A 23,689-nucleotide genomic window follows, 5' to 3' on the forward strand; every position below is an offset into this window, starting at 1 on the left:
TTGATTAATCAGGCAAGATTTCTTTCAAAAGGAAGTTCACATGCAAGCCCCTACAAAGATTTAGTCCGCAAGCTTATTTTAATGTGTTCATAATGGAAAAATACAAACCACCACAGAAAAGCAGACAAACACGCAAGACCTAGTATGTTTCTTATAATAGAAAGCTAACAACCGTATGAAGCAGGGACATGCTGAAGCGGTGCCTAGGAGTTAAGCTTCATCCAGCTGCAGAACGAGTTTTGAAGGTTGAATCTCACTTGATCAACAGTTGCTCCATAAGTTCAAGTGAGCAGACAATCTCGATCAACAATCTCTAAATAAGGGAAGAACAAATACAGGAAAGAAATCCATGAAAAGAAGCCTAGCCTATTGACGCCCGATGATTTATGTTCAGTGTACGCAAGTAATGAACTCTACTTTGCAACTAACATCATCCCTGAGATCAAATAAAAACAAACATCAACGAAGACATTGAACTTAGATTCGTGGTTAACAGCACAATGACAGAAAACGCACCTCAAGGCATTCTTCAAATGATCAAGTTCCCTATCCAGATCGTTAATACCTGATTATATGCCTGCATTGGCGAAGATTGACTAGTGGTGTGGATCTGAAAATAAGACAATAAAACAATTAATTTTAATAATGTCTTGATTCAATTACAGAGAAATGAATTTTTAAACTTCCCAGAACAAAGGCTAACGTTTACCATATCTCCAGGAGCAAGATTAAATTCAATTGACATTGCATTTGAGCTCAATTAACAAACATTTTGCACTGTCCACAAATGCTAGTCATGCATTGGAAAAAAAATGCAAACACAGACATCAAACAGCCATTCATTTACAACAAAACCAATGCAAGAAATACCGACCCTGACAATGATTTTGTACTGAAGAGGGTGAGTGAGGAGCTTGTATCCAGCAAACAACACATTAGGGTCTCTGTGCAGCTGCCTAATCACAACAAAAATACAAACAAGGGTAGGGTTTATATCGATGAACATTAACAGAAAGCAATAGAAAAAAAACACGGAGAATATAGCTGGAAGAAATAGAACTAATACATGCGAAGAATGTTTCCTATTGTATGGTCCCTCTCTCTCAACAGTAAAGGATGCAGCGTTGATGATCTTGGTGTCCCCGCTCGTAAGAGACCCTGAATAATATATAAACAAAGGGAAAATGATCAAATTAGATGAACAATAGTGAGAACAACTAGAAAATGAAATTACTTTTTGGTGCCTTCAGGGACGACGAAACGCTCGTAACGATCCGGGGCATTCATGGCTTCTCTCTTCCCTCGCCGAAGCTCTCGTGAGGGTTCTGGGTTCTGGAACCCTCGGACCCTGACTATGGAAGGACTCGACGCTTCATTTGCCAAAAATAAAAAATAAAAAAAAAGCCAAACCATAATACTTTAGTCTTCATTCTTTAAAGGGAGAGGGAAATAAATAAGGCATTAATTATTCAAAGCAAATTTAATTTTCTTTGTCGTTTTTTTCTCGCACAGAATAATTCATTGAAATGATTTTGACAATTGAAAATATTTTTTAAAAAATTATTTTTTTAAGAAAAATCAAAAATCAAAAAGCATGCGTTCAAAAAAACTATTTCAAAGTATAAAGTAATTATAATTTATTTCAAAGTATAGTAATTACAATTTTTAAATTATTAAAACTGATATTTTAATGATTTAAAAAATAACATATTCAAAACTATTCTAATCAAACTTATTTTGTCTAATTAGTTGAATTCATAGAGATGTTCAGCAAAGTTGGACTCAAAATTAGACGCCTTAATGTTTCATGATTGACATGATGTAATTAAAAGATGCCACAACTATTAAACGATGCTAGCTATTTCTATAAAAAAGAAAAGAAAGAGACTAGCCATATCATTTTATTTTATAATCAACCATATTGTTTTCTATTTCCAAATAGTGTATTATTTCAAAATCAAACAGTGACTGGAATAAGTTTGTCTTGTGTAGACGTGCGGGCAAACAAATTTATTTAGTAGTTGAAAGGTTGTGCATTAATATTTTTTTAAATGATTCAAGTGGTTGGAATTTTGAAATTTTGGAGGACATAAAAGAAGATTAGATGATAATTTTACTTTGAAATCTATGTGCTGTTTAAATCGATTTTTTTGGAAAAATAGAAAGTAGTGCAATGAACCAAATTAATCAAATTTTTTGGAACTTGCCAGGGTTCTGGACCTACATTTGCACAATGTGAAGGGTACTTGACTCCTAGAACTATTAATCCAATGGAAAACAGACCTATGAAGAGTCTAGTTGGGAAGACTATGATTTTATTGCTTCACAATTTCCTACATTCCACCCTCAAGACAAGGCGGTTCTCATAAGGAAGATAATGATAGGAACCAATGTCATTTGTTGGTTTATTATAGGAAGAGACGTGGTTGTCTTATGTGACGAGGTTTGTGTTTTATGGCACTCATTTGAATTTTTAGTTATTTGCTATTATTTTTGGCTTTTTCGTGGACAAATTAAGCAGTGTGTGTTATGTGTATGTGTGTGTCTGTTATAAACACCGTTCATGTAACTCTTGGTTGTGATGAAGTATTATTCAAACATATCTAGATCTCTACTTCTAGATGAGATTCTGATTCTAAGGGAATACCTCCCCCTCTTCTCAGCCTTTTCTTCCTTCCCTTTCCAGGCACTACTTCATTGCTTATCAAGATTTTTCCATTTTGATGTCAGAGCCTTTTCCTTCTTAGCCTTTGAAAAAAAATAGAGCTTACTAGTAATTCAACACAAATAATGAACCCATCCTTCTGAATCCCGATTTAGACCCGCCTCACAATCCATCCATTCTTAATGAGTTTGTTAATCCTTTATTCATTGACCAACTTGCTTTGCAATTATCTGTGATCATGTCCAAAACTAAATAATCTAGATGTTGATATGGTGAATTCAAATATTCAAAAGCACGCGTCATGGTGACAAGAGACAATAGCAATAATCATAGGCAAAGTTATGAAGGCGCAAATTTTTGTTATCAAACCCCAAAAGATCTTAAGGTGAATGTAGCAATGATCGTAGCCAAAGCTACGAAAGCATAAAAATACTATTGTTATTATCAGCTTCCAACCATGAAAATGGAAGGTGATGCCTTAGATGTGTTTACATGGATCACTTATGAAAGAAATATTAGATATTGGGGTGAACTAATTTAAGGCTTATCAATCATAGTTCCTTAAAAATCTTAATATTCTAGCCCTTGAGAGTAAGAGTGATATAGGATTATTAAACACAGCTAAGAGAAACTCATAAATCTACTTGGACAGGGGTTGTTAGTTGGGAGGTAAAAAATAACACCCTTAACTTTTAGAAAAATAGGTGATGCCATTAGGGTGTCAATGTTTGAGGAGTTGACCTCATCCACATTAATTGAAGAGAGAAATTGTGATAGGTGTTATCATGAGATGCAGATGAAGTGAACAAGTCATCAATCTTTTTATCATTTTTGTCATAATATGTAAATATGTTAAATAATGTGCTCAACTATCACTTTTTCTTTGAGACTCTAGTTACTAAATTAATTAGTTCTTTCTGTTCCTTTGATTCTAATTATGTTATGATATTTAAAAAGCATAATTTCAATTATACGTTACTTTGGAATGTGAAAGTAACAAGTATATTAATACATGAGTAAAGAAAAAAACATACTCCCTCCATCTCTATATATAAATATTTTTTAGAACCTTATTTATCCTTATCACCGTCATAGTATTAATTGTAACATTATTAGGGAAAAAACTGAAAAATAATTAAGATATATACAATTCAACTAAATAACAAACTTTTATTAACATGAAATATTTGATTAAAAATACCTTACGTATGATAGGTGTAACATCCCAATTTAAATTTTAATAGTTTAAATTGAGTTAATAGAAATTTAAAAAAAATATTTAGAGGTGAAGTAAATTAGAAAAAGATGATTGTTAAATCTAATCAGGATATAATTATAAATTAAAATTAAAATAATAATAATTAATTAATTAATTAAAAAATATTAAATTATTATTATTCATTATTAAAAAAGAAAATGTATAAAGAAAGAAAGAAGAAGAAGGAGAAGAAGAAATCATGCTTTCGTGCTCTCCTACGGCAATCATGACACAATATATATAATAATAAAAAAAAGAGAAGAGAGGAAAGAGAAAACCAAAAAAAACATGTGGAATCCGCTGTATTTTTTTTATAAAACCACCCTCCTTCCTCGTTTCTTCATTTCATCCCTGTACACGAGCTGAGGTAGCGAGCAAGAGAGCGAGCGACATTGATGGAGAGGCTAACTGATTTCGAAGGTGAAACTCCATAATAGGATACTTTATATGAGATTTTAAGTATTTTAAAATTGGGTAAGTGTTCTAAACATTTTTTTAGTCATATTTTCTCTTTGGTTTCTAATTTTGTGGTAGTAAAAATTTAGAATTGAAAGCGGATGAATTAGGTTGAATAAAATGGTTTTGAGGTTGTTAGTAGTGTAATATTCTAGAGTATTATTTTGTTGATAGAATTGAAATTTGAGGCATTTGAGTTTATTCCTACATTTCTATGGGTAGATTTTGGTTAAATCTGAAAATATAAATTGATTTGTTGATATTTAGATGATTATTTGAGATGAGAAATAAATATATTATGACTATAGAATAATAAATCTAGGCTTGAAACAAGTTTACAATTTTGGTGGTATTTTTATGTGCGAATTTTTGGAATAAAAAGAGAAATTTTGATATTAGAAAAAATTTTGAATGAAATTATTGTGAAGGAGACTATTAAACCAAGTAGATAGGTTCAAATACATGAAATTTAAATTTTAGAATTCAAGAGACTAAGACTAATTCTTAAAAAATAAATCTAAAATAAAATAAAATAAACTACTTAGTGTTTGAGTATGAGTGAAAATTGTGTTAATAATATTATTGACACTGGGATATAATCAATTGTAGATTAATTTTTTTTTGACACCATTCAAGCTTTGAAAAGCTTTGGAAGTGTTGTGACTTGAGGGTTAACTTTTGACTTCTCAAAGGTTGAGGGTAACCTGGGGAAATCTATTTTATGTATTTGTGTATGTTAAATTAATTAATTATGTTAGTGAAACAAAAGAATATATATATATATATATATATATATCTAAATTTGAAATAGTTGTTTGTAATGCATGTGACTTTGTTGAGACTATGATTTGTGAGTAATGAGATTGGTGGTTGATGATTATGTGTACATTCTTGGTTATAAGTTGTGGATTATGCACAGTGATGCAAGTTGATGAGCATGTGGGATAATTTTGAAATATATATATATATATGAGTTTTTGAAATGCATTTTCTCATGAGCATGATCATATGGCGGGAGTTCGCCTTAGTGAAGGCGTTAGCGGTTATGCAAATCCATATGGTACTTGACTATTAACCAATAATCATAGGGGCTATAGCCGCTACTTACCTTTGTGAGGTACTGTAGCATTGTTCCTATTAAGGGGACTTGACCCTACTGGCCTACCTGGAGTTTGGGTAGAGCTAGTTTTGGGTATGACACCCCATAGTGTGTGATTTGGGGAAACGTGTTCATAAGTGAGTAAGGTAACCTTGGCTCGGTAGCTCCTCATGATATGATTAAGCTTGGTTTGGGTAATCTCACCACATGGATGATCCCTTCCAGTTGTTAGCCCACGGATTTCATGTCAGCGAAATAAGGGGGGATATAAGGGAAGAGATTGATCATGCATATTATTATTATTATTATGCCATTTGAGTGATTGATGGCTATGTTGAGAATATGATTATAATCGTGAGTAGAAATGAAACATGTAGTAATTATGCGAATAATGTATATGTAGTTATTTGTGCAAATTTTATACTCGACTTTATTCTTGAAATTATTCACATGAATTAAATGTTAATGTGATTAACATGTTATTAATGTGATTGTTTGAATGGTCACCTTGATAAATTTATTGGTCACTTGCATTCATGATTAATTATCATGCATTTGTATAACTTAGATATACTTGGTTACTGAGTGGTTGTACTCACCCCTCTTTTTAACATATTACAGGAGTTAGCTCATCTGAGAATAATAGAGGAAAGGAGCATTAGGCCAAGTGATAATAATCACTTCTGTAGGCCTCTCTCCTTTTATGTTGATATGTGTATTTAGTTTATAATATTGCCAATTAGGATAATATATTCTTGATACATTTGCACTGTGGGTTTTGTGTAGGATGGAAAGGTATTTTGGGCTCTTGAAAATGTGTTTTGATGCTTGTATTATATTAATGGGTCAAAATATTTGCACAAGTAAAAATAATTATTATCATGCTTCCGCATTTGTTTAATTGAATGATATGAGTTCTTAAAATATTTTAAAAATTTGGGATTCCTTTATATTAAATAGTTTGTGAAAAAAAATACATATTAAGAATTCATTTAGGTTGAATCTCGTATTATATAATTATTTAGGTTAAGTCTTGATTAATCATGTTAGTATGATGATTAAGTCTTAATTTAGGACGCCTCGTTACAATAGAGATGGAGGGAGCAGAGCATGATTAATGTGATTGCTAATTTTAGAAAAATTAATAATTTGATTCCTTTAATTTTAACTTGATTGTAATATAATACATAATCCTTGCATTTTAACTTGGTGCAACTCATTTTACATGATTTCAACTCAATTAAAACCTACTCTCCAAATTCTAACTCATTATAATTCATTTTTTATAAGTTTAATATTTAAAACATTAATTCTCAGGCTTCAAGGAATAACTTTTAATTTTTAATTTTATTTTTTAAAATATAAGAACTAGCATTTTAAATGCTATCAAAACCATATGAATTGATTGTACCTAAATTAAAATTCAAGACCATGTTATGATTAATTAATATTATAAAGATTGAATTATAACAAATTAAAATACGTGATTAAGTTTTAACTAAGTCAAAATTAGAAGTATCAAGTGATTAAGTAAATCTTAGAGAAAAAAAAATAAGAGAACGTTGTAGATGATACTCATTTGGGTCTTGGATGCAAGAATCAGTCGAGAGCTTGAAGAGTTTGCGCTGACTTTAAACGCAAGATCCTGATCTCCTTTTGCATTCCCTTATTTATTACTTTTTCCCAGCCACTGTGTGCACTGTGCAATCAATACGGTTCCAAAAAGAAGAAAAATAAGCCAAGTAATGGATCGATGGCCAATAGAAGGCAGGCAGGCCTATCAGAATCAGAAGTCAGGGGAAGCAATCAGGCCAGCAACTTAACAGCAAAGCATTGGAAACACCTCAATGATGAGAAACCCCCTTAATCCTCCTCTACCTCACACGTCTACCCTTTTCCGCTTTCTGCTGGAGCTTCAGGACAGGCCTCCAAAATTAGCATGTCGACATATAATTTTTTAGCAATATAAAATTATACTCAATAAATTTTCAAATAAGACTGTCAAAAATCATGAATGTGTCCTTTCTCCACGGTCTTATGCGGTTTTAATAAATTATATTTAGCCTTTTTAAACATCTTTAAATTAATTCCATTCTCATAATCTATTATTAACGTGCTTTGATATTTTAATTAGAATTAGAATTACTAGATAGATAGATAAGGGCGCTTGTCATTCATCTGTAGTGAATGATGCAGTTTGATTTAAATCGTATATTAAAAAAAAAAAAAATTCTATCTGCATCAAGTTTATGATCACAGTTGATATATCTTCTTCGGTCTCCTGTGGCAACAGAGCTTTGCCGGGTAGAAGAGACTATTCAGGTGATTAAAATATTTTAAATAATTAAAATTATATGGATTAAGTCATATTACATAAAAGTTGAAGTGTCAAATTATAACTAATTCAAACTTTTTGAATTATAATAATTTTTTAAGTATTGAATTATAATTAAATTAAAACCAAATGACTAAATTATTATTATATTTTAAATTTAAATTCAGTTTTTTAAATAATATTTTTTGGGACAAACAATTTTTTAATATTTTATTACTGCAGCAAACCCTAAAAAACAGTGACAGCCACGCTCACTACGCCCGCCCTCTTGTCTACGACAGGCACGTCAGTCAGATGAATACATGATCCATGCTCTGTCCGATCTTCCAGCTGATCCACATATACTTGGACTTGGGACGCCGTCGTTTCGTGCTGCTACGAACGGGACAAATGGTAATCTCCCCGGCTGCGTGGGACTGTTTTTACTTGAGTAAATTACTTGTTGGTCACTCTCACTGTCGTTTCGTCTGTTCATTGATTTTCTTCTACTACTATACTATTATTGGAGTGTCTTGAACGCTCCTCGCAGCAGCGTGAGGTTCAGGAAATGTTTTAATGTTTCACCATACTCCATCTCAGTGAGATTCCAAACTTCCTCCAATTAAAGAACCCCACGTGGAATAAAAAAAGGCGGAACGGGGAGGTTCGATCAGACCGCTAGGCAACACTGAGTTCACATGAAACCTACCGCTTTTGAATATTTCTTGTTTCTTTACAGCCAAAATTAAATAAAGCTCTCTCTTCCCCACCGTGCTTCTTCTCTCCCAGTTGCTATTTTTCATGCCTCTGTTCCCCGGTCTGTCTCCTTGATTTAGGGTTTTCAGCGGGGTAGAAGTTCCGTACCCACGCAGAGTTGTAATTTGGGAGACGCCTCTTTCTCGTGGTGGTCGTGAGGGGTCATGGTCATTGCACTGATCTCTGATTCAAAAGTCACTTCACAAATCCGAATCTAAGGTCCCCAATGTGATGACTTCTGTCACCAGTGAATGGCTCGATTTCGTTTTCTGCACCTGCATTTCTTCGCTATATTCGTGTTCACGGTCGTATTCTCGAGGCGGCGTGTCTGTGGCAAATCCACGAGCAGCGATTCGGACCCGGATTTTGCAATAACCGATTTTGGTTGGAGCCTTTTTCATCAGGATTACTCTCCACCGGCTCCACCGCCGCCGCCGCCGCACCCACCATCAGTCTCCTGCGTCGACGATCTTGGTGGGATAGGGTCTCTGGACACGACTTGCCGGATTGTGAACGATGTGAACCTCACCCGCGACGTGTACATAGCTGGGAAGGGCAATTTTTATATCCTACCCCGGGTGAAGTTTCATTGTCCGAGTCCTGGCTGTATGATAACCGTTAATGTTACTGGAAATTTTAGTTTAGGTAATAACTCGTCAATCCTCACCGGAGGTTTTGAGTTGGTTGCACACAATGCAACCTTCCTGAATGGTTCGATGGTCAACACGACGGCTATGGCAGGGCAGCCTCCTCCGCAGACGAGTGGCACCCCTCAAGGTGTTGATGGGGCGGGCGGGGGACATGGCGGGAGGGGTGCGTGCTGTTTGGTGGACAAAACAAAGCTTCCGGAGGACGTCTGGGGTGGGGATGCGTATTCATGGGCTTCACTTCAGGCCCCGGAAAGTTTTGGGAGCCGGGGTGGGTCAACAAGTAAAGAGGAAGATTATGGCGGGTTGGGTGGTGGGCGGGTGAAGATGATCGTTGATAAATTTCTTGAGATGAATGCCACTGTTTTGGCTGACGGGGGCGATGGAGGGTCCAAAGGCGGAGGTGGCTCTGGAGGCAGTATCTACATCAAGGCTTACAGAATGTAAATTCTTCCTCTTCCTCTTCCTCGTCGTCCTCCTCCTATTATTATTATTATTATTTTGAAACTTGGTTAAATTCGCATACAATTGCTGTTGTCGGTATTACTGATATTCTGCTTCATAACAAGTCTTTCGGTATCACTTTGAAATCAAAACTGCCTCTAGTGACATCTTTCTAGTGTCTCCCTTGTTACCTCACATCTATTTGCAGTTTTGTTAGAGTATTCATTCTACGTGTCTTAGCTTCAGTTTAAGTAATCTCCTCATATTGACAATTTTCGTGGATAGATAACTTTATTTTCTTAGCTTTTGGTGAAAGATACGTTCGCTAATTAAACATAATCTCTGTTTATGCTTGAGTGCAATTGCATACAAATGTGCTTTTTTATGTATAAAGACCTTTCTATTTTTTGGCATTATTCATGAAACCAGGACTGGCAGTGGACTAATAAGTGCTTGTGGAGGGAAAGGCTATGCTGGCGGCGGCGGTGGCAGAGTTTCAGTTGATGTTTTCAGTAGACATGATGGCCCCAAGATTTATGTTCACGGTGAGGGTTTTACATTTTTGTTTTTTGGAAGTATGCCTTGCACAATACTTGACTGCAGGCTGAAGGTAAAAAACATATGTTGTAAGTGCTGGCAATTGAATGTTCTCTTTTATGGAAAGGAACTCATATGCTAAGCTGGTGGGTGTTGAGGATCTCTCCCTAGTTTAATTGGAATAAACTAGTTCGCATTATAGGATATTGCCAGGAATCCTCTTTCATCTTTGTGGCAAGTCTTCAAAAGAATGTGATCTTCAGAACCCTCACCAAGGCATCAACCCCTTCCCAAATATATTTTTGTTATAAGAATGTGCAATTGTTGGAAATTTGGATAATTATGTATTCTCGGCACCCTAACTTTTTCTGAGGTGATTTATCCATTGAAATTGCTCATTGTGTCTCTCTTTTGTTTGCTGGAAGTTCTGATTACTGCTTCATACTATAATTATTCTGGTAGATTTAGATCATTTAGTGACCAAAGTTGAAGAGCCTCATCCATGAAGAGCACCTACGAAAACGGATGACTTGCTGATGTTTTTGTGCCTTTGTGGATAACAAACAGATGACTGTACAATTGACTTCTCATTTCAGGTGGTAGCAGCTCTGGCTGTCCTGAAAATGCAGGTGCTGCTGGAACTTTATATGATGCGGTTCCTCGGAGCCTCATAGTTGATAATTATAACATGTCAACTGATACAGAGACACTGCTCTTGGATTTTCCTAACCGCCCTCTGTGGACTAATGTTTATGTGCGGAACAAGGCTAGGGCCACAGTTCCTTTGCTCTGGAGTCGTGTCCAGGTTTGTAACTATATAGTTAGATAGATTTTGCAGCACATGTGCTCTTTAAGAGTGTGCAGTCATACCAAGTGCACTGAGAGATAATTTGATCCTGTTCTTGCAAAATTCTTTAATCCATTCATACTGGAGCAACTCTGCAGTTTTAGTTTTGGATATGATTAAGAAACTGCAGAAAGTACCCCTATTTGCAAAAATGTTCAAGATACAAGGAAAGAAGTGCAAGTGTCATAGTCTATCTGAGTGCGTTTGCACATTGATTCAAAGACACTTCTAACTTGTTATCTATCTGCCGACACATGTTTTATATTGGCTTGTGTTACTAATTCTTGCTCTGGCAAGAATAACTGTGGTCTGCAATACTGTCTAACCCTTGTATATTTTTTTCAGAGCTTAATTAACTGGTGGTATTGTGAATGCAATTATTGCGATTGTGTATTGAATATATAACATCATTCTGACCCTTCTATGGTTTACTTTTCTATTTGTTGTCTAGATCAGGTTCCCTCTGTCCATATAATGATTTATGTTCTTTTCTTTATCTAGTTTGTAAAAAAGTACTTTGCATGTTAGGACATCAGTTCACCTATCTGATTCTTTCTCTCTGCATTGCAAAGGTGCAAGGACAGATAAGTCTCTTGCAGAATGGAGTGTTGAGCTTTGGGCTGCGGCACTATGCCTCATCAGAGTTTGAATTATTGGCTGAAGAGCTGTTGATGAGTGATTCTGTGATAAAGGTAACTGGACTGGACGCTGTCTGCGTTTTCTGAGCTCCACAATTTTTTTTCCCAGGTTCCGATGTTTCTTTTAAAGGTTTTATATTGTACGTTCTGATTTTTTTAACCTTTATACGCAGCCTGAACATGCATTGAAAACCTATGCAAGCCTGAGTTTAATATCTTTTGTATGCAAAGTACTAAGCATGATTACATGTAATTTATTAATTCTGTACTTTTGTGTATGAATTGAAAGGTATACGGAGCTCTACGCATGTCTGTAAAAATGTTCTTGATGTGGAACTCAAAATTACTCATAGATGGTGGGGGAGATGTGACAGTTGCAACCTCGTTACTTGAGGCTAGTAATTTGGTTGTTCTCAAGGTATTTTACAACTCTTAAAGAGCATGGACACTGACTGCAACATGACAAGTTTTTAGATGTCCGGTTGATATTTGAATGATTGACATTGAAATGACTAATTTTTTTGAATTATAGAACTCTTTTTTGTTCATGTTATTACGTTTTGTTTCCTTTTAACATGTCAAGCTGTGCTGACAGGAAGCTTCTGTGATACATTCTAATGCAAACCTGGGAGTTCATGGTCAAGGTCTACTTAATTTGTCAGGTCCAGGGGATTGGATAGAAGCACAGCGTTTGGTTCTATCCCTATTTTACAGCATTCATGTGAGCCATTTTTCTGTTTTTACTACTGAATCATATAAGTAGTTCTTGTCTCTTTGAAGATTTATTTATTTTTCATATGTATTGTTTGATTTAAGGTTATTAGAGGTGAATTTTTACTGATAAGCATATGGGGGTTCATAGTCTAGTATTTGCAGTAGGTCCTTGTGTATACAAGCATAAAAAAATGATCTCTGTCAAAATGAAGCATTAATGATCTTGTAGGCATAAAATAGTTTAAATGTCTAGCTTATTGGGGTTCATTAAGATGTAGCAGTCCATTTAAGTTTAGTGTGTAAAGTAGGTCCATGCATATATAATATATTGGCATTCTTAAAAACATGTTCCAAGTTGAAGTTAGTATCAACAATCTTATTGGCATTCTTAAAAACATGTTCCAAGTTGAAGTTAGTATCAACAATCTTATAGGCACAAAACAGTTTAAAATGTCATAAGTATGCCATAGAAAGAAGAATAATAAGGATCCGAAGTGAACAAAATAAAGGCTGATTGCTGGTTATAATTTTTTTAAGGGAAGATTACTCATTTGGTTTGTATAGTTTTCACCTAGTTAAAACTCAATTCCTAAACTATCTTGGTGCAATTCAATCACTATAGTTTTGATTCCATTGAAACTTAGTTCTTGAACTTTAACTCTGTCCAACTTAGATCCTATATTTAACCATTTAAAATATTTGTTCCTATTTTTTTAAAATAAAATTATGAAAAGACGGAAGTTATTTCTTAAAACTTAGGGACTAATGTTTTAAATTTTGAAAAATATAAGGATTGAGTTGCTGAGTTAAAGTTTAGGGACTGAGTTCTAATTATGTCAAAACTATAAGGACTAAGTTGCGTCGAGCTGAAGTTTAGAGACTAAATTACAATTGAGTCAAAACTATGAGAATTAAATGATTGATTTTTCTTTTTTTTAAAATATAGTTATTAGCACTTTGGGTTTTTCCCTCTTTTAACAATTTGGACTGGATTTGAGTTCAAGAGGCCAACAGCTAATACCAACATTTTGGCCCTGAATAAAGTTACAATAATGGCCATGATCATAGAAATTTTGCGTTTTCCAAGTTCTGCTGTGACTTTTCAGATGCTTGCTTTTTAGCCCAATCCAATGGGCCATGTATTTTACTGTGCTTGTTTTATGGTGAAGCCTTCTTTGGCCTTTAAAATGGTAATTTGCTTGACATTTTTAGGTTGGGCCTGGATCTGTCCTGCGTGGTCCACTGGAGAATGCAACAACAGATGATGTGTGAGTTTGATTTTGGTCAAATCATCATTCATCCACTCTCCTCCTGTAGTCTAATATGTGCTATGTTTCTACATGTCTTCATGTTTTGACAATGACAGGACGCCAAAGCTCTATTGTGACAGGGAAGATTGCCCTCCTGAATTACTTCATCCTCCTGAAGATTGCAATGTTAACTCATCCTTGTCATTCACGCTTCAGGTACTCTTTCTAGTTTAGAAAGTTAATGATTTGTTATGCTTAAGCTTCAGTAAGAAAATTGAGAACTCTGTAAGTTGTCTGTGTAGATCTGCCGAGTTGAGGACATCAATGTTCAAGGCCTTGTAAAAGGGTCTGTTGTTCATTTCCATAGAGCTCGGACTATAAGTATTGAGTCTTCTGGAACAATATCTGCCTCTGGAATGGGTGTGTTTCCTTGTTAGAGATTTTCCATCGTTGACTCAAATTGCTGTACATTCCCTAGATTCATTCTGTCTTGCCCAATGATTTCTGCAGGTTGTGCAGGTGGTTTGGGCAGAGGAAGTCTGCTAAACAACAGCATTGGCAGTGGTGGTGGGCATGGTGGTAAAGGTGGGAATGCATGCTTTAATGATAGTTGCATCGAGGGTGGCATGCCATATGGGAGTGACATCCTGCCTTGTGAACTTGGTAGTGGAAGCGGAAATGATAGCTCAGTTGGCACTACAGCTGGTGGTGGTATCATAGGTATGTTTATATTCAGCCAGCAACAAGTTATTGTTTTATTTAGATGTTGATCACCACAAATTGTTGTAATTCATTCTTGTTTTATGCATGCTCAAGCAGTCATGGGGTCTTTAGAACATCCGTTGTCAAGTTTGTCCATTCAAGGTTCTGTAAGAGCTGATGGAGACAGTTTCGAAGGAGCAATCAGAAGAGAAAAATTTATTATTTTTGATAGTTTTGGTGGTCCTGGGGGTGGATCTGGTGGAACTGTACTTCTGTTTCTCCATACCTTGACTATTGGGGAGTCAGCTATTCTTTCTAGTATGGGGGGATATAGCAGCTCTAATGGAAGTGGTGGTGGAGGCGGTGGAAGAGTTCACTTTCATTGGGTTGATATCCCTACTGGAGATGTTTATCAACCGATTGCTAATGTGGAAGGCAGCATACATACTGGGTATGCATGAGAATTCTCTCTCATTACTCATTAGTAGGCTAACTTAAAATTTTTGGCATTAGCGTCATATTATATAATAATAGCTGCAGATGCTAAAAATGTTTCTTTGAATTATTCCTTTGATTATAACTTCTTTCTTCAGATTCCTTTACCACCAAAGTGAAATCTGTAGTAGTCATGTTTGCAGGAGAATGACTTAAGACGTTGATTTTTTTTCCCCTTCCCCCTTCCCCCTTTCCCCTTGTACATTTTAATGATATTTTGTTTTTTATTCATGTATGTCATAATGGGGATTCCAGAAACTTTATGATTTAATCTATAATTTTGATAGGGGAGGGGAAGGTAGAGGTAAGGGTGGATCCGGAGAAAATGGGACAATAACTGGGAAAGCTTGCCCCAAAGGTCTCTATGGTACATTTTGCCAGGTAGATTTATCTTCTCTCTTTATTTTTTTGTTTCTTTTGGTACTTGTTTTAATTACCTTTTTTTTTTTTGGTGAGATCTTGCTTAATCATGTTGAATATCACATGTTTGTGCGACGTAATTTTACTCGTCTTGGTGGCTTTTTTCAAAGGTTGAGAATATATGTGGAGAATACCTGGCAGGTTCTTGTGGTCATGTTTATAATATGGATTCTGCTTCATCCTTTATGCTGTAACCTCTAAAATGTGCTGTTTGATGAGATTCTAGGGCATGGATTACATTTCCAACAGTGATATATCCAAGGGAAATGTACTTAATGAAATGCAAATATAGATGCAATGTTTTGGTGACTAGAATGAGAAGCTAATAGGCAGCACTGTATTGTGGCTGCATAATGGAAATAGGGAGGATGTTGCTTACTTTCTTCTGTTTCTTCTAACTGCCTGTCATGCACTGCAACTGGCAATTGGATGACTTGTCCAGTGTTTTTTAAGGTTTAGATAAGTCTAATAGACTCAAATAGCCCTTCTACTTGAATATCTATGGATTGAAAGTGTGTTTGAATGAGAAACACATAAGCCCCCTTGAAATCTTACTGCATGTGCTTCTGACATTGGTACCTTGGCTGGATAATGTAATTGCTGCATCATCATTTCATCGCAACTCTTTCTATTCTGCATCGCCTCTTCACCCTGGCATGTGCATTAGATACTTCTCACGACATGGACAGAGGAAGCATACTCTTATTAATAGCAGCTCTGTCTTCCATTCCCTTGCTGCTTTGTTGCTTTCTATCTTGTGAGAGCTAACTAGTGCTTTGATTACTTAAGTTCCCACTCAGGTTTTGATACTTTTCCTTTACCTTCAGGAATGTCCAGCTGGAACTTACAAAAATGTTACTGGATCTGATCGATCACTTTGTCGCCATTGCCCTGTTAATGAGCTGCCCCATCGTGCTGTTTATATTTCAGTCCGAGGTAAAAGTCTCAATTTAATGGTCATTTAAAGTACTTAGGCATGTGAAGATATTAAAATATTGTACCTTAAAGGTGAGAATGTACCAGATTTACTTTGTGCTCATAGGTTCTTGTGTCCTTGTGTCTTTTTTATGTGTGTTTTGAGGGCCCCTGGGGCGGGGGTTGTGCTTCCAAGTGTTAAACTCATTGCCTTTATGGATTTTGACACTATCTTCTATGCCAATGCATAAATTATGGTTTCCCACTTGCAGGTGGTATTGCTGAAACACCGTGCCCTTACAAATGCATTTCTGACAGATATCACATGCCACACTGTTATACAGCACTTGAAGAGTTAATTTATACCTTTGGTGGGCCTTGGTTGTTTGGTCTTTTTCTTATTGGTCTCTTGATACTATTAGCACTGGTGCTTAGTGTGGCACGGATGAAATTTGTTGGGGTTGATGAATCACCAGGCCCTGCTCCCACCCAGCATGGTTCTCAAATAGATCACTCCTTCCCATTCCTCGAGTCACTAAATGAGGTTTTCTCAATATCTGCAGTTTTTTCTTCATTTTCATCATTACGATGTGGCCATTGTGAAACAATTAAGATAGTTAGACTCCTCACTAGTGGCATTTGCAGCCCCACTTTCTCTTACTGTTACTATGGTGGTAATGAGTTGTTTTGCAATGGCTAGGTCCTGGAAACGAATAGAGTTGAGGAGTCCCAGAGTCATGTGCACAGAATGTACTTTATGGGACCTAATACCTTTAGCGAACCTTGGTATCTACCACATACACCGCCTGAGCAAATACAGGAGATTGTGTAAGTGATTTTTTTATTGATTCTTTTTGAATCTGTAGAAGATTTTTGTCTGTTTGTTCTTGTCAAATCATGTTATTTGGTTATGTGTTGAGGTGGGGATCTGTTGATTTGATATGGTAGATATGAGGGCGCATTCAATACATTTGTGGATGAGATTAATGCTATAGCAGCATATCAGTGGTGGGAGGGAGCAGTTTATAGCATCCTCTCTGTCCTTGCATATCCACTTGCATGGTCATGGCAGCAATGGCGCAGAAGGATGAACCTGCAACGTCTACGTGAGTTTGTTCGATCGGAGTATGATCATGCTTGCCTTCGTTCTTGTCGTTCAAGAGCACTCTATGAGGGGATCAAGGTATATCTTTGTTCGACTGATTTGTTTGTCAATTGATTTTGTTTAGGTTCTTCCTTAATCTTTTCCAAGTGCAAATGCTTATGGTAAGCCATAATTCTTTGCCTAGCATTTAGTGTTAGAGCTGGTGGTTAGCTGCACTGAAGGGCTATTTGCGGAATGATGCAGACGACAATAGGAAATGACCATTCATATTGTGTGCGCTATTCTGTTTCATGGTTACTGATGGGAACTAAGGTAGCATGAGATGCCAAAGACCCAGATTGATTAGTATGGGCTGCTCAATACGGTACTTAAGTATAGAGTTTTCCTCTTCACAGCTAGTTTTGGGGGAGGGTTCTTCACCTTGCATGGGTGCCTATCATTTAGTATTAGAGCTGGTGGTCAACTGCCAAAGTGCTATTTGTGATGGGTTTTGATTGGTGAAAGGCCATGTGAAGCGGTGGACAGCTGTTGGGACTTCCAAAAGGGGCCAATGGATAGAGACATAAGGGATATACATGCATGCATACATACATACATCAAGTAGCATGATTGTTTTAAGTAGTGGTTCTCCTGTCTTAACAACTAGCTTTTGGGAGAGAGTTCTTTACTCCACTTGGGTGCCACTCATTTGATATTTAGAGCTTATGGTTGGATAATGAAAAGGATGCTTGTGAAGAGTTTTGGCTGATAAGAGGTTTAGTGGCTTGTCACAAAGCATAGCCATGGATATATGCTTTTTAAGGGTGATCAATTAATTGGAATGAAGATAATAAGGTATTGAAAGTGATGATTAAATAATTACTGAAAGGATAGCTCTTCAGTAATTTATGTATCTGAATTCACAATCGTAGTGAGTGTAGGATAATGAAAAGGATGCTTGTGAAGAATTTTGGCTGATTAAATGTTTAGTGGCTTGTTGCAAAGCATAGCCAGAGAGATATGCTTTTTAAGGTTGATCAATTAATAGGAATGAAGATAATAAGCTATTGGAAGGGATGGTTAAATAATTACTAAAAGGATAGCTCTTCAGTGATTTATGGATCTAAATGGTAGTGAGTGTAGGATAATCAATTGAGGACGCTGATGAATGTGGAGTAGCAAGAACGTAATTGGTTTCAATATGTATTTCATTATCCCGTAACATGAAAAAAGAAAGTGGTGCGTTGGAGTGGGGGTGGTAGATTTTCCCCTCTTCAATATGTTGGTGTAGATATTATCAGAAGAAAGGGACAAAGGTGCAGTGGATGGCCAGTTGGAGATTAAAATATTATCCCAGTGAACATGTATTACATGTAGGATTATCTAGTCTTCATGTTTTTATTGTTTCCTTGTAGTGAAGAGCGAAACATCAAGAATGGGCGTTTTTAATTTATATTTTGGGTGGGTTTGCAATCTGCATTTCAGTTAGAGCATACATCGGAGTATTTAACATGTCTGGAATGTTCTAGGTCGCTGCAACTTCTGACTTGATGCTTGCATATGTGGACTTCTTTCTTGGTGGGGATGAAAAAAGAACTGACCTCCCTCCTCGATTACATCAAAGATTCCCAATGTCGTTACTTTTTGGAGGTGATGGAAGTTATATGGCTCCATTCTCTCTTCACAATGATAATATCCTTACCAGCCTCATGAGTCAGGTTTGTTTAATGATTTTGAGGAACTAGAATTGTGTTTCATCGTACATATGCAAATTGATTTGTGTTACAGAGGGCTGAACTTTGTTGTCTATTCCTAGGGCACTTGATATTTGTCTTTTTTATGTATGCAGTCAGTTCCACCCACCACATGGTATCGATTGGTTGCGGGATTGAATGCACAATTGCGATTAGTTCGCCGTGGAAGACTAAGAGTAACATTTCGATCTGTCCTCAGATGGCTTGAGGCTCATGCCAATCCTGCATTAAGAATCCATGGTGTACGGGTTGATCTTGCCTGGTTTCAGGCTACATCTAGTGGTTATTGCCAATATGGACTTTTGGTTTATGCACTTGAAGAAGGAACTAGCCCTGCACCCACTGAAGGAAGTATTGATGGAGCAGTAAGAGTTGAGGAAATATCATGGTACTTATTCTTTACGGCTTCCAAAGGGGAGACCATGATATAGATTTTAGTTTTTTGTTTGAGTGCATCATAAAGTATGCAGACAATGTTTTTCAAGTTCGTGTAGAATTCAGATTTGTTGGGTTAGAACTTTTGATTACCTTAAATGACAATTTTGTGTCAACCAAAAATTATAAAAAATGATGTCATATTGTGATGATCCAGATGAGGATAGTGCCACTTATATGAGATAGTTGGTCCCCTTTTTTTAGGGAAAAAGCTTGAATTATTTGATTTTTTTTTTCCAGGGTTGGGAGTGTGAAGGAACATTCTTCTGTCCAGCCAAGAAGAGCACTCTTGAGCTCAAGTGAAATAATTGATAACAATTATACAAGGCGAAACACAAATGGGACTGTTATAGATTCAAACAGTATACAGATGCTTGAAGAAAAGAGAGAGATATTTTATCTTCTCTCTCTTATTCTTCACAATACAAAGCCTGTTGGACATCAGGTATCTTGTGTTGGCTATTCTAACTTATGAGGTGTAAATTCTGTTATTTTTATTGCCATCATTTTAAGCCGCTTGCTTTTCTCCTTTCCTTTTGCTTTAATTGCAGGATCTGGTTGGTTTGGTAATTTCGATGCTGCTGCTAGGAGATTTTAGTTTAGTATTGCTTACTTTGCTGCAGTTGTATTCAATTTCTTTGGTGGATGTCTTCCTTGTTTTGTTTATATTGCCTTTTGGCATTCTTCTTCCATTTCCTGCTGGAATTAATGCCCTGTTCAGTCATGGGCCAAGGCATTCTGCAAGCCTTGCGCGTGTTTATGCTCTGTGGAACCTGTCGTCCTTCATAAATGTTGTGAGTTATCGCAACTCCTCTGATTTGTGATATATGATCTTTCACTTCCTGTACATTTTTAAGTTCGAAGTGCTTTGTTTTTATCTTTTTTTTTTTTTAAATCTTTTTCTGAAGGTGGTTGCATTTCTTTGCGGATATATCCATTACAACTCTCAATCATCCAGTAAGAAACATCCCAGCTTTCAACCATGGAGTATTAGCATGTAAGTGTGTTCTTTGCTTTTCATTAGAGCTGTATTCATGGGAAAATCTGACCTGTCTTTCTGCGGCTTCGTTGTTTGTGGATTCAGGGACGAAAGTGAATGGTGGATATTCCCAGCTGGACTGGTTTTGTGTAAATTATTCCAGTCTCAACTCGTTAATTGGCATGTTGCCAATCTGGAGATTCAAGACCGCTCGTTGTATAGTGACGATTTTGAGCTGTTCTGGCAGTCATGATGGCGTGTTCACATCATATATTCCACATTAACTAGTTTTTTTCTTTATTTTTCTCCCTTTTCTTATTAATTCTCATGATATATCACATCTTCATAATGATCTCTAGAGTAGGTCAAATATTGCACAGGTGGAGTAAAACGCAACCGGGGACAAATAGTTACACAGAAATTCAAAGTTAGAGAGAAAAAGAAAAAAAGAAAAAAGGAAAAAGAAATAGATGCATTCATTACTGTAACCCCTAACTTTAAATGAGCTTTTTGGTCCTTGAGTTTCCCTGGAGTGTAAATATAATGTTAATGAGCACTGACTAGAGAACAGTCTATCGACTTTTCTCAGCTGATGTCCACTTTTAATGTTTTGTTCGATTTGTGAATGCTATCTTTTTTCTGATGACGACTCCAATTAAGTTCATTGTACCAAGTGTAATTCCACTGAGAATTTATGTGCTGTGAAATTTCATGCGATATCTATCTATAATATTATAATTGACAGTGGTGGTATGTGTGCTCTCTTCGCGGCTCGACTTGGTTTGGCTGTCACTTCGCACCATACACTTGTAATCAAACCACACGGGCTAAAAAAGGTTATCAAAATAAATTTCTTAACAAGAATTTCAAATAATTCAATTAAAATTATTAATTTTATCTTTAAATTTTAAAATTCTTTGGCAAATTTTTCAAGATGTCTCGTATTAAGTATAATTTTCTAAAAATAAAACAACGGGAGCATCATTCAGTGTTTCGCCCTTGTGAACTTATTTTATTTATTTTTTCAAATTTTGTCTGGGCTATTTCCCTCTTGGTTTAAATAATAAAATAGTGATTTTAGTTTTGTTGAGAATTATTTTAATACAAAGTAGTAGAAAATTTAAATTTTAATATCTAAGTAACTTTAACTAATTCTGTTAATTTCGGAAAAGTAGTTAGTAAAGTAGCAATAGATGTTCCCCACAAACTCAAGGTCAAAACCACAAGTTTACTAGTCAGCTAATCACATGTCAGAAACTTTTAGACAAGTCTCCGAGGAAAGAAAAAGTGATGGTTGTTTTGCAGGACTGTATAAAAAGGTCACGAGGTGGCCAGATGCAAGTCTTGTTCGTTCTTGTCTGCCACATTATGTCAACAAGAAAAAATCAAGAAGCCGGAAAAGAGGTTTATTTATCAAGAAGACTGCACAAATATATGTGGTGGCAGTGGTAGGGAATTAACTACGAAGACGAACAGTACGAAAACCAGAACAGCACATGACACTAACAAACAAGAGATACCACACTACTCCAACGTAAGGGGACTGATCATGCAAACTCAAATGAAATCAATTGACTTCCAATTAACCAGACGCATAAGCTTGATGTCCCATAATGGCCTCCTGAGCCCTCCCCGGCGCATAAGTCGCGAAGTCCTTGGCCCTTTTCTTCACGTCTCTCGCTTTATCTCCAATCAACCCCGCGGCATTGTCGAGCCTATCAGAACCCGCCGGGTGCTTTCCGGTGACATGGTTATATATCCAGGACAATGCAGCTATGGCAGCGACGCTGCAGCCGCCGGAGAACACGAACCCAGAAGCAGCCATGAAAGCAGCTATCCCTGCAGGGACCAAGATCGGACTGAACAGAACCAAGAGCGGGGTTGCCAAGATCAAGGCTATAACAGTTCCGGTGAGGGTCAAGGCCGACAGGAGCAAGAGGGTGACTCCAATAGTGACAGCCGTCAAGAACTTGACTGCTTGGCGTGCAGGAGGTTGGTTGGAGTTGGAGATCTCGTCGTAGTAGGCTGGTCTTGAGTAGTCAGACATGGTGAGGAAGAAGAGGAGTAAGGGAAGAGAGATGATGAGTAGTACTGTAATGAGGGGGCAGGTGAAGAGGGAGAGAAGTGGTATATAGGAAAGAGGTGGAGCAGAATAATGAGATTACGCGGCACAAATTGAGAATGCTTCGAGTCCTGTGGCGGCTTTGCATGAAATTGCTTCTCACACCTCACCAACACCTGTCTCCTTAACTGACCAGTGTCCCTTCCTTTGTAAATATGGCCGCTCCTTCTCACTACCTACTTTCCTCACCCATTTCCTTTTCTTTCGCTATCTCTATGGAAATCATTCTCAAACCAAAAAAAAGAAAAGAAAAAAAAGCATCATCTGAATACGAATCATTTAGATGATAATAGTGATATTTTGTATTTAATTTGTTCTAAAATCAACATATTGATCAAGATCTAAAGAGCAATACTTGGAATTTTTTTTATAAAAAAATTCCATGTTCACTACTGTAATGGTTCAACACCTTGTGCCGGCAAGAGCTCTAAATACACGGCATAATACTTTGATCTATGTTTATTTTATGGTCAAAGCATAATCAATCGTCGTAAAAAAAAAAAAAAAGGCTTGGCTGGCAGACCGCGATTCAACATCAGGGAATGAACTGGACAATAAAAGAAAAGCAAAGAAAAAAATAAAATTAAAATCCCAAAATAGTACATTTATGACAATTAGGCATTGATAAAATTTTAGGAAAAATTAATTACAAATATTAATTTAGACAATTGTAAATTCTTGAGTTCTAATTCTAAATAAGACATTTAAAATATAAATATAACTGTCAGCTTACAGTTAGAATTCCTATTTGTTTAAATCAATATTTTTAATTGTAATTTATTATTTAAAAAGCTCTTTTAAAAAGCTAACTATGATAAATTTCTTGTGATGGACTTATAGGATCTTTATTGTTGTTGTCCAAAAGCAAACGAGAAACCATTTTTAGGCAAGCCTCAATGTGCCTGTTTGGATTTTAATTGAATATAATAAATTATAAAAATAATTAATTAAATGATATATTTTAATCATATTTGATTATGTTATAATGCAACTCATTTGGATACCATTTTTTAAAATTAATTTTAACAAAATTGAAGATGTTTGGATAGTTTGATCAGAATCAATTTTAGCTATATAAATTACTATAAAAGATATTACTTTTCAAAATTAAATTATTAATATATTTGTATCTAATATTATTAAATTTTTTTAAATTTT

General features: G+C 36.0%; 2 protein-coding genes and 1 pseudogene across 2 annotated transcripts; 1 reads left to right on the forward strand and 2 right to left on the reverse strand.

Moving 5' to 3' along the window:
* On the reverse strand, nt 1–1,398 carry LOC129303614 (DNA-directed RNA polymerases II, IV and V subunit 11-like; annotated as a pseudogene).
* A 7,165-nt stretch (nt 1,399–8,563) lies between these two features.
* On the forward strand, nt 8,564–21,073 carry LOC129302133 (uncharacterized). Its single transcript, XM_054940809.1, has 22 exons — nt 8,564–9,638; nt 10,069–10,184; nt 10,773–10,981; nt 11,596–11,715; nt 11,951–12,079; nt 12,257–12,382; nt 13,588–13,643; nt 13,742–13,841; nt 13,928–14,045; nt 14,136–14,345; nt 14,445–14,778; nt 15,110–15,203; nt 16,070–16,178; nt 16,430–16,701; nt 16,858–16,985; nt 17,106–17,340; nt 18,771–18,959; nt 19,091–19,383; nt 19,671–19,875; nt 19,982–20,224; nt 20,339–20,427; nt 20,515–21,073. Exons 1-22 carry the CDS (start codon nt 8,800–8,802, stop codon nt 20,660–20,662), a joined length of 4,362 nt encoding a protein of 1,453 aa, XP_054796784.1. The 5' UTR covers nt 8,564–8,799; the 3' UTR covers nt 20,663–21,073.
* Nucleotides 21,074–21,794: 721 nt separating this feature from the next.
* LOC129302134 (oleosin Ara h 15.0101-like) lies at nt 21,795–22,627 on the reverse strand. Its single transcript, XM_054940810.1, has one exon. It carries the CDS (start codon nt 22,454–22,456, stop codon nt 21,992–21,994), a length of 465 nt encoding a protein of 154 aa, XP_054796785.1. The 5' UTR covers nt 22,457–22,627; the 3' UTR covers nt 21,795–21,991.
* Nucleotides 22,628–23,689: the final 1,062 nt, after the last annotated feature.

Source organism: Prosopis cineraria, unplaced genomic scaffold (genome assembly GCF_029017545.1).
Source record: "Prosopis cineraria cultivar Desert tree isolate PC_DT_omini unplaced genomic scaffold, ASM2901754v1 PC2, whole genome shotgun sequence".
In the NCBI taxonomy this organism is placed as follows: Eukaryota; Viridiplantae; Streptophyta; class Magnoliopsida; order Fabales; family Fabaceae; genus Prosopis; species Prosopis cineraria.

What these genes read in the sequence shown, in the direction of transcription:
- LOC129302133 (XM_054940809.1), top strand. Translation starts at nt 8,800, where the DNA reads ATGGCTCGATTTCGTTTTCTGCACCTGCATTTCTTCGCTATATTCGTG. An exon ending in CCCTATTTTACAGCATTCAT is followed by an intron (nt 12,383 to 13,587) that starts GTGAGCCATTTT and finishes TGACATTTTTAG; the next exon opens with GTTGGGCCTGGATCTGTCCT. An exon ending in TGTCGTCCTTCATAAATGTT is followed by an intron (nt 20,225 to 20,338) that starts GTGAGTTATCGC and finishes CTTTTTCTGAAG; the next exon opens with GTGGTTGCATTTCTTTGCGG.
- LOC129302134 (XM_054940810.1), bottom strand. Translation starts at nt 22,456, where the DNA reads ATGTCTGACTACTCAAGACCAGCCTACTACGACGAGATCTCCAACTCC.